The 11,261-nt window shown below is 39.7% G+C and overlaps 1 protein-coding gene across 3 annotated transcripts in view; it reads right to left on the minus strand.

Annotated features, from left to right (window-relative positions):
- LOC311048886 (calcium-dependent secretion activator 1-like) overlaps nucleotides 1-9,563 on the minus strand; it is a gene marked incomplete at both ends in the record, with an annotated part of 96,307 nt that extends 86,744 nt beyond the window's left edge. For all 3 annotated transcript variants that reach the window (XM_084062220.1, XM_084062218.1, XM_084062219.1), the window contains one exon: nucleotides 9,201-9,563. In XM_084062220.1, the coding sequence (XP_083918346.1) occupies nucleotides 9,201-9,563 (363 nt within the window). The remainder of the gene's footprint in view (nucleotides 1-9,200) is intronic.
- Between the last annotated feature and the right edge of the window lie 1,698 nt (nucleotides 9,564-11,261).

Genomic DNA, 11,261 nt, shown 5'->3' on the forward strand with positions numbered 1-11,261 from the left:
CTTTAGTGAAAAAGCTCCAATCATAATCAAAGAGAGATAAACATAGCCTAAAATCCCCGGCCAGAGAGGGCTCACATTTATATTTGTTCTGACACACAAACACAGCGTTGTCTGAGTCAATAACACTGCAAAGGGTGAGCAAACAGCCAGGTGTATGCTTTAGCCACTTGAACCCAGCAGATAGCAGATCTACAAGCTCAAAACGCATAGCAACATGATGCTTTGTAAGCTTGTGGGTTATTTTTGGTGAAGAGATGTGGCATAAAAAAAGAGCGGACAAAGTAGGGAGCCGACCCTGGTCAACTAAGTATTAGAGGGTTTTAAGTGGTTAGAATCTGATTCATACAGGGATAAAACAGATAAAACCAGTCAGCTCCTATAGGTTGATGACATATTCAGGCACTATGGGAGTGCTATATGGAGAACATAGTGTTCAGTGGGCCCGTCCTCTCAACACCTACGTCTTCACAGACCTGACTCGCAGGCAGCAGCCACAAAGCTGTTGCTAGTCTCAGCTGATTCCTTACAGCGCTCATTCAGTCACTGAGCAGAAAATATGCCTCTACCAGGTCTGCAAGGATGGCTTAAACCTGATTTATGCGTTGATGTTTAATGATTATGTGATGGACAGCAATTTCTCTGCCAACAGTAACTGCCTCAAAGAAACGAGCCAAAATAACTGGTTGGTTTCTTCACTTTTTACTGACCCTTTGGGATCTGTAAACTGTTCTTAAAGTTGAAAGTTTGGGCTTTGACATTTACAGTATAGGGGTGTGAAGGATTTGATTTTATTCGATTTCAAGTCATGGGGTCATGATATATATTATTTTTTCCCATACATTTTTTACCCCTTTTTTCTAGTCGTTATGCCAATTGATTCCTCCCCACACACATTTCTGTGTTGTCACTGCTGTCGTATCCTACTGACTCACCTGACAGTGAGGAGCCCCCACATAGGGGACATAGAGCCTTCGTTCTATTCCTCCCACCCAACACTCCCCGCTGACAGGTGCCGCCCCAGCCCGTAGGAGTAGGCCTACATGCAATGACCGATATCACCCTCCCCGCCCTGCTTCCCTCCCCTGAACACGGGCCAATTGGGTTTGTGTAGGCGCTCGACAAAGCCGGATGCACCACGGTGGATTCGAATACACAACCTCCATGGTGGTGGGCAGTGACTTTACCACTGCGCCACCCGAGCGCCTATACAATTATAAATTCTCAATTAGAAAATTATACCCGATTCAAGAGTACATAGGGAGATTTCATTTCAGGATCTACTCCAGTCTACTGTATGCTAAAAAAGGCAGTGTAGCAAATTATGGCTTGAACGCAGAGTGTGTGTATAACATTATGTTGTTTTTATGTTTTTTATTTTATTTTATTAACTGAGTGCAATAATGTAAACACACAAAGGCAAAAGTAAAATGGTAACATTTATTCATGCTAAACTGGCACAAATAAAAGAATAAAAGTATTGCTCAATTCTCAGTGACAGTGAAAGTAATAATATTTTTTTTTAAATGCTTTTACATAAATAAACTTTGTAGGCTTAGACTACCTCCCGTGGAGAAACTTAAACTATATATATATATGTTTTTTTTTATAGATTTTTGGTATAAGTTTTGAATTCAGAATCGTATAAGATAATCATTTGGATTCTTGCGTGAATCGCTTTTTCCCCCACCCCTACTCCAATTGTGTTCATAGTGAGTTGAAAAATTCCGTGAACGTAGACAGTCATGAAAGATGAGTCATGATATTAAATAAAAAGTCAATTTTATGACATTTCCTTATAGAAGTAGTTGGACAGTAATTTTGCCGTGAGTCAATCTCGACAGAGAGGCACAGAGTTTTATGCTTGCGGCTCTACTAGAGTAATTACATTAAAGAGTAGCCACTGCAATACCATAATGCGTCCATATACAGGACACAAAGCTGACTGCGCATTGGCACCTCTGTCTTATGCTGGTGCATTACTCTCATCAAGAATCTAGAAAATAAATTGTACCCTTTCCTGCCACCCCCCAATCACAAATCACCACTTACTCCTTACTCTCGCCATCTTTCTCTGCTGATTCTCACTATCTGTCTTTCTCTGCTAATTATCTAACCCTCCCCCCCAGCCACAGAGTGTCTATCTACTGCTTTTTATGTATACTTGTATTTCAACTTTTTGAAGTCGGTTATCCATCTCCTCAGCATTTTCTTTTCTAGTACCAATCTGTTAGCCTTGTTTGATATGGCTTCAACTACATGAAAGGTTGCTTCATGAGTGTTTATCAATAAGAAATGGAAGGGAAATACAAAAATATACACTTTCATATTACCTAAATGTGATGACTATACGTAAATGATTTTGTACCAACTTTCATGTTAACAGCTGAATGAATAAAGAAATACAAATAGGATAACTGTCTTTGAAACATGCTCGATCCACCACTTACAGAACCTGTCTGTTCAACCTGTTGTGTCTCTAGCCACTTGCTATGATAACCCTGACCCTAAGCCTGACCCTAAGCCTGAAGCCTACTGCAACATGAATGTGAGTCTGACACATTTGTGTTGTTTGCTTTTCCTTAAACAGAGATGAGAAAACCTTTGGAAAACAGAGAAAGTCAACCAGTTGGATTTCATTTGGTGGCACAAATAATGATCTCAGCAGAGACGTTGAACCCAGCCTCTGCCTCCCCAAGGAAGATGGAAGGTCACAGACACAGATTGAGGTTGGCTTGCTAACGCGAGGCGAGCAGTGTAATGGTTTGTTTTTAAGGCACTGCATAGGAAGACGCAGCACCCGTGATAAGGCACAAAAGAGGCTTACTACGCCTAATGTATTGTATTGACGTAAGATGGTGTCGATTGTCGAATTTGTCTGGGTTTTCTGAAGTATGACCCCAAAAGGGCTTCCGGTCCTGAAAGGTATAGTTACAAATAGGGGTTCCCACCCAAAATGGGTTAAAACGATACTTCATTTTGATTGAATATTTTGCACAACTGCATGAGTTCAGAAATACCAAATAACTAAATACATCAGGTTTCTCTAACCTGTTTCTCTATCATGCTTTCATTTCATTTTGACTATGAGAACATGATCCAGCTAATTTGTCATTTAACTCTAGTCTAGACTATCAAGAACAAGAAGTCATTCCAATTGTGTGCAGTTTGCAATAACAAAGACTCGAAAACATGACAACACCCACGAAACAATTACCTGCACACAAATAGCTAATTAACACCATCCCACTAAATATGATGATGATTCAATATGAATGTTAAACAGCCAAAAATAAAGAAAGTCCTTAATCTTAAAATACTGTCATTGGTGATTTAATATAGTACATTCATCACAATGTCCCTCAAGGGCTACACAAGCAAGATTGATCATTCGCCTTGCTCACCAGCCTAGTCATGAATTATATTTTCTTCTCCCATATACATTTCCCAAAAGATATCTAAAACTGATAGCTAGGAATTATAGCGATATAGCTAGGAATTATAGCACTCAACTGCAATAATGTTGGTCCAGTTGAGCAACTTTTGAAAACTTGGCATACTCAAATTACAGTTTGCGCACAGATTTTGTATTTATTAACAGGTTATACGTTATGTAATGCTGTTAGATAGATGGTATCTGGTGGCATTTTTGTCGCTGCGATCATATACTGTTAAAGACTGTTATGGACGAAGGGAGCGTGAGGTCACCCATTAAATTTCTACAGACTTGTTTTGAAGCCTCTTGTTTTGAGGCCATTAATGAGAACTGCAGCGTTTTCATTACTTCCGCATTGGCTTCATTTTCAAGAGTGAAACCTTGCCGCCTGGTTGCAACAATTCATACATAGTTAGTATATATAGGGCTTAGAGCTTAGGCTTAAGTCTACATATATGGTCTAGCTAATTATCTGTTGTCATTCTGTTTGGCAATCAAGAGGAATTATTAGAATTTGTATATTAAATAATATTTCAACAAATAACAAAGTCATTGCTCAAACACCACATAGCAGACGTTAATTTGAATTTTTGAAAACATTATTTTATCCCTATTGATGTCCACTGGCTTTTATTTCAAATGCTAGTATAGTAATGCTGGCATTTATGCATTTAAAATGCCAAAAGCATTAAGCACAAAGCACTAGTACAAACGTTTTAACCAATTAAATCTTGTAACCAACTGACAATAAAACTATTCTCCACGGTTCTACATGCTGCCAAGCATTTTTCCACTTCAGCCAAATTCACCAAGGCCAAAGAGAGCTCCTGATTTGTGCTTTGTGTGTGAGAGCGTTCCGTCTTACTGAGAACCAGGTAAAGGTCTCCATTCTTTGAGTGGATTTCTAACTGTCGGTGGTCTCCATTTATCTATCTTAATTGAGTTGTCTGTTGGAAAGCGGATGTTCACCAGATTCACTGGCTCAGTGAAGACATATAGGTTTCCCCCTAATTAACTAACTACCGTACACCTTATTGTTATGAATAGTGACAGCTAGGTGTAGCCTTCTTCTAGAACACAACAGAGTAGCAGGAAGAAGAGAAACATCAGCATGTGAACATCAGCAAGAGTCACAGTATAGAGACTATAGAGGATGTGTCTTGGGCCCTGTCCAATGACCATTAAAAAAAAAACAAGGCTTGGAGGAAAAACCTTTCAGTATTCATGCAGTGTGTTTTTAACCACGTTCAACCTGGTATCGCTATTTTGGGCATGTAATTAGAGGTTTAGATGTTTAGATGTTCAAAGATCTTCTTATCTAACTTTTAGAAATATATTGAAAGCTACTTTTTGCAACCCGTTTTATGTACACGTTGGACTCGTAACGTTTCTATTCTAATATGTATGTTCATATGGCAGTTCTCTCTACAGATTATCAGGTGTGGATATAAAAACACTAGGGACAGAACCAGGACAGGAAGAAGTTAACATTGAAGGAAAGAAACACATCTATGCCCTTTTCAGCAACTCACGCCATGCATTATTTATATAAAAATGTTTACTTTGTGAATTGTATATGTGGCTTGGTGGATTATATACTGTAGATTCTATTTTATTCTGTTTCACAATAAAAATATGTATGCAGCTACTTGGAAGGGTTCAACTACAGTAACTGCAGAACAATCTTCCACAAGACTGACATCTTTGAATGACATGTTTGAATTACATTTTTGAAAGACAGGAGTGACTGTTGTCTGCTTTTTGTTGTGATATTTAAAGCTCTTCCCCGTTTGTGCAAATCACTGATTTCATACTTGAAAACTCTTGTCTTCATTACTCTCCTCTTTTGTCCATGTGACCCTATCTTTTATGAACTTAATGAGCTTGGGTAGTTCCACTTCAGTTATCTCAATCTCCATGAGTCATTAGCATATAATCTTTAAAAAGCCTGACTTGTGTTAGTAATTCAAGGAGGTGTGAGTCGGTGAGACAGTGACATGACATCGATGACATGAGAGGGTATACACCACTGTGCAGTGGCATATTTCATCTGCTCAGTACAAAAGATGTGTTAATAACACATCTTTTGTGTAAATAACACATCTAACACATCTTACAAATTATTACTATGCTTTTGTTTCACTAACATTCTGCGCAAAATTCTGTGCTATTCCAGAGAAGATTATGTGGCATTTTCGGTGCAGAAAATGTGCTTTTCTCTCCCACACATTTTTGTTCTAGGGGAGACATTTTCAATCTCTTGTTCTAGGTTCTGCACTAATCTCCATCCTAATCCAGTGACTTCATCTTTGATAATGAAAAAAATGTAAATAAATAAATGAAAAAAGTAATCGAAAAAACACGGCCCACTCACGTATTAGGATGGCAGGGTGAGTCACCAGAACCAAGGACGGATGTTTTTGATTAATCTAACATGTTAAAAGTGAGTTTGAAGTTACAATGGGTTTGTATAGGAAGGGGGCGTGTCTGATAAAATGTATATAAATATCTTAATACTGAATCAAGCAACTTAAAAACTGTCTGGGGGGCTCACAAAAGCCTGAGTAGACGATAAAATGACACCAAAAAATGTTGAAAGTGAAATATCCCTTTACGTAATACTGCTTAAGTAAAAGTCCGGTAATACAAAATTACTTGAGTAAAAGTACAAGAGTATTTGCATCAAAATATACTTCAAGTACCAAGTACTCATTATGCTGAATGTTCCGTTTCACAAGGTATCATATGTATAAAATATATAAAAATCTTTTGAAAATAGCAGATCTACAAGCTCAAAACGTGTCGGAATGCAGCGCGTTGTGAGCTATTTTCAAATAGCCCCAGTTTAAATGGGGCTGAAGTGGTTAATGTGTGTTTTGTAATAATAATTAAAATCTATAAAGTAAATAGTCACAAAAGTTTTCAAATAACTATAGTGATGTAAAACTACAATATTTGCCTCTGAGAGTAGTGGATCAGAAGTAAAAGTATTGAGAATTGGAAATACTCAATTAAAGTAAAAGTACCTCAAAATTGTACTTAAGTACAGTACTTGAGTAAATGTAATTAGTTACTTTCCACCCAAAATGTAATTCAAAGCAGCAGTCCATCTTACATATTCTGCATGCTTGACTTGTTTTATTGTGATAGTAAAGCCATCGCTGTAACTGATTATAAAAGGATGTGATCCAAATAATAGTTCACATATAGTATAAATTTAAGTCTTTTCATCAAAGAAATTGTTACATCACATTCCTGTGACACAAGGTTTCTGGAAAATATTACATGAGCAGAGTTTCAAGTCCATCTCCATGAAATTGTTCCCAGGGACTTAAGTGGAATATATCTACAAACGGTGTGGTTGTGAATTCTTTGTGAAGTCTTTTTTTAAGCGATAGCAGCCTCCAAAACATTATTTTACGTTCCATTATTTCCCCCTTTACATTTAGCTCAACATTTATTGTAAGTTATTTTTTGTGACTAGTTGAGAAACCCAGTTTGAAATGAAAATGGAATAATTTTTTTGGACTTTTGTTTGGGATCTTTGTAACAATTCACAAAGAAAAATATAACCTGCTCACATGAAATAAATTAATAAGAAAAGGTAGTCTACTTAATTACTGTATACTGCTACAAAGCAGCCACAAAGCAATTACAATATCTGACCAACCAGATATAATATAATAATGCAACTTCCTCATTTTATACGACTAAATCAATGCTCTGAACCTCTATTGTGTGCCTTTACCAAATGTGTTTATGAAAAAAATGATATCTTGAATCACAATCAAATACATTTTTATCACAATTCATTGGAGGGGCAGCTTGACAGGTATATAGAGGCCCGCTTAATTGTGTCTGGTACAGTATGTTTGTTTTCTTTTTTCTTTTTTAAACATGGTTTGATTGGGTAAATCTGAAATGAACATGGGGATTGTTCTACTGTTGAACAAGACTGCCAAACGGTTCACTCAGTTGCCAAAAGTAGGAGATGGTGTTTGAATAATTTGCATGTGTGTCGTGTGTGTGCCCACGTGCGTGCGTGTGTGTGTGTGTGTGTGTGTGTGTGTGTGTGTGTGTGTGTGTGTGTGTGTGTGTGTGTGTGTGTGTGTGTGTGTGTGTGTGGGGGGGGGGGGGGGGGGGGGTGCATGCGTGTGTACACACTCTCTGAAAGAGTGCATTAATTAACATTCTCTTCAAAAAAGAAGAACAAACAACTAAAAAAAACCTGCAGTTGATCCCTGCCATGTACTTGCATGACTCAGCAAAATATCTGTAGGCATAAATAACACGTGATAGCAGATCTGTAGATGGACTGTACTTGAATAGTCCAGTGGTCCATATGGAGCAGGTGGAAAGGAGGAGACGTCCTGTGATACAACCTTGCATGTGATAACAGGCTAAGTGACTAGTTTGACCAATCATATTCACTGAGGTAGCGAACATTGATTTGGCACCATCAGAATACTATGGCTAGTTGTTATCAGCTGGATGTTGCCAAGCTATAGACAATGTTGCTAAGCTATAGACAATAAATAGGCCCAAATATCAAAAATAATGAGAAGCTTTCGACCTTGGAAAAGGGACTATACAGTAGACCTACATATCGGCTCAATGTTATACAGGTGCCTACAGTAGGCTATAATAAATCTAACTGGTTATTGCTTACAAATAGGTTTTATGGGTGTTTGTGTAACTGTAGGCCTATAGGTTTCACAAAAACAATGTAATGAAGATGCCATAGAACAGGCTATATCGAATAGCCTACTGCACTCCACAACTAGCCTGCAGTAGGCTATGTATTACACTCAAACTAAAACTGAACAGCAGAAAGGCCTTTAAGTATTGTGCCTTTGAGTAACTTCTTATTCCATAACACAGCCTGACCCCCAAACAGAAATCAGATTAAATGCCATGCAGCCCTGTAGTGCTCTCATTAGTTATCAATGAACATCCTCTGGGAAGGAGACAATCCATCCCCCCCATTCCCTCTCTCTTTCCCTGTCCTGGGAGGTCTGTGCCTAAAAAGTCACCTTGGGAGAAAAACAAATGACTGGATAAATGATGGCGCAAATGGGTTGGAATTGGGTGCATCCGCCAACAGGAAAGAGCATATGGCATGTCGTTGCCGACCTTAAGGGGGGCGAATGGTAAAAAGACTTTTGGCGAGAATGTCGCCCAACCAGGCCAATGACACTTGTTTTTATCAATCCAAACATCTCTTGAAAGCCCTATCAATGAATGGGGCTGCTGCCGAGCTCTGTAACTGATTTATAGTTTGTGTTTATTTGTGGAGGGACACTGACTGCACAGTGTCTGCATCTCTGCAGCAGTGCCATGTCTCTCTCCTCTCACTATCAAGGGCTTCGAAGCGCGATAATGTCCTTATGTTACTGTGTTTGGACGCATGATTTCAATATTTATTTGTCAAGAAAACAAACCAGTGTGTTAGCCTATAAATAGGGTCTATATACGTGTGCCCTACTGAATAGGCCTAGCGGTCAAAACCTATACAGTGGTGGTATGTCTTATGTAGGTCATCAATGACAGCATGTAATAAAAAAAACGAAAAAGGTTTTTTTCGTCAGCATATGCTGACGAAAAAGCCCTCTTTCATTTTTCTTACATATATTTTTTAAACATATTTTTAAACATATTACATTTTTTTTAAAACATTTTTTTCCCCACACATGTGGCACATTATTATTAATTTTCCTCTTTTCTTTTTTTAACCTTTGCACCACAGAGGTCCCTTCTTCAGTCTTACCTTCTGTTGTCGCCTGGCCATGTCCGTGGGCTGCTTGGCGTTGAACGGGTAGGCGATGCATCGCATCACAAAGACATACAATTGCAGCTTCTTTTTACGCTCCTCTTCCTCGCGCTGCAGCTTCTCCACCTCCTCCTTCTCGTGCACATCACCGCCGCTTTGGGCCGACGGGCTGGGGCTCGTCGGCCGGCCGCTGCTGCGGCTGCTGCTGCTGGGCGCCAGGCCACCGGAGCTCTCGCTGGTCCGGCTCGGAGAGATCCGGGACCCGGACGACTGGGGTGCCATCGACGCCTCTTTATGGCTGCTTTCCTCCTCCACTATCCCACCGTCGGATTCCTCCTCGCTGGATGATGGATCTAACATCTTGAGCCCGAGATTAGTCTCGCTTATACAATCAAATGTCCTAATGCAGTAAGCCTAAGTTAAATGAAAAAAATAATGACTGGTAGATGTCCTTAACCTTAAGATAGTTTGCTGTAGATTGTGTCCGAAGAACCTCAGGCAGCGGCAGGTAGGCGACAGTAGAATATGAATGAAGTCTCTAGATGACGGGCCCCAATTGTACTCGCTTTGCTTTGCTGAGCGATGTCAGCAACACGAACGGTGCTTGAAGAGGTCTGTGAGAGCTGCTCGCTGCACGCACAGCATCACACTCCACTCCGCCTGCGTCGAGATTCGTCGATGCTTACGTATATTTTTTTCTGTATTTTACTCGCCAGTCACCGCTGCGGATGTGCAGGGGCGGGGGGGCAGGGTGTGTGTGTGTGTGTGTGTGTGTGTGTGTGTGTGTGTGTGTGTGTGTGTGTGTGTGTGTGTGAGAGAGAGAGAGAGGGGGGGCGGGGGTAGGGGGGGGGGGGGGTGAGCGAGTGGCTTTTCCAGTGAAAGCAGGATGGCCTTTTACTGCCAGCAAGTCCAGGGACGCTAGGCGCGAGGAGGAGCTGGCCGTGGTCCTGAACATAGCTATGAGCACAGTAAAAAGATGGGCTCTTAATAGACTGTTGTAATTCATCATAATATTCTGCAGCGGTACACCTAAAATGGCTGCCGTAGAATGTAAATAATCTTGCCAGGGATAAGAGCATTGGTTTCACCTGAAAACATGGCATGGCATGCATGTATTTAAATGTATTTATTTTACTTGCTTAACATTAAAGAATTCATTCTGAGATTTCAACCGCCCTGCCCCATGCAACCTCGTTTTCTTGAAGGGTGTGGTAGACTCCGGGTGTGGTTATTTAGTCTGGTAAATAAATAAACGAATAATAGGGTGCTAAATTCACACACCAAATCATTAAACAATGCAGTAGTGATGGGTCATTTTGTAGCTACACCTTTGTTAAATGTAGAGGGTTATATTCTAAAGTCACTCTATGGTGTGGCACCTTTGTGTTAATTAATAGCCAAAAATATTGATACATATTGTGTGGTCAGGTGACCTGGTGTGTCCTGACATTCCTTGTCACCCAGGGATTCAGGGAAATATCAGCTGAAATCATCATTGTGGCACTGAACTGCAACTAAAAACATGTGATCCACACACACACACACACACACACACACACACACACACACACACACACACACACACACACACACACACACACACACACACACACACACACACACACAGTAGACTCAGCAACAGAAAAAAAGTATAAAATATAAATAAAAGTGAGAACAAGACAATAATGTTATCACATTATCAAATTAGGAAAACGTCTTTTGATAAAAATACGTGATTTCGAAGTCACTGATTCATCAGGCCTGAATTCCTCAGTTTGATCCAGAGCCCCGACAGCACACTGTCCCCTGTTTGTCTTCAGCCTTGACTCAGAGACAACCAGAAGAAATGAATGAGGACCTCAGGCTGTACACTCATAAGGGGTTAATAACTCAAAATGTAATTAGAGGCCATGCAATTAAATGCCTTAAAAGTAATGAGGAAAAAAAAGGCATACAATCAATCCTAAAACAGACAGGCAACCCGAGTAGGGCAGTTAATACAAATAATATGTTCAAATTATAATATCATTTTTAACATAGTATGTTAAAAATGATATT

The sequence above is a fragment of the Gymnoscopelus microlampas genome (assembly GCF_963454915.1).
Source record: "Gymnoscopelus microlampas genome assembly, chromosome: 7".
In the NCBI taxonomy this organism is placed as follows: domain Eukaryota; kingdom Metazoa; phylum Chordata; class Actinopteri; order Myctophiformes; family Myctophidae; genus Gymnoscopelus; species Gymnoscopelus microlampas.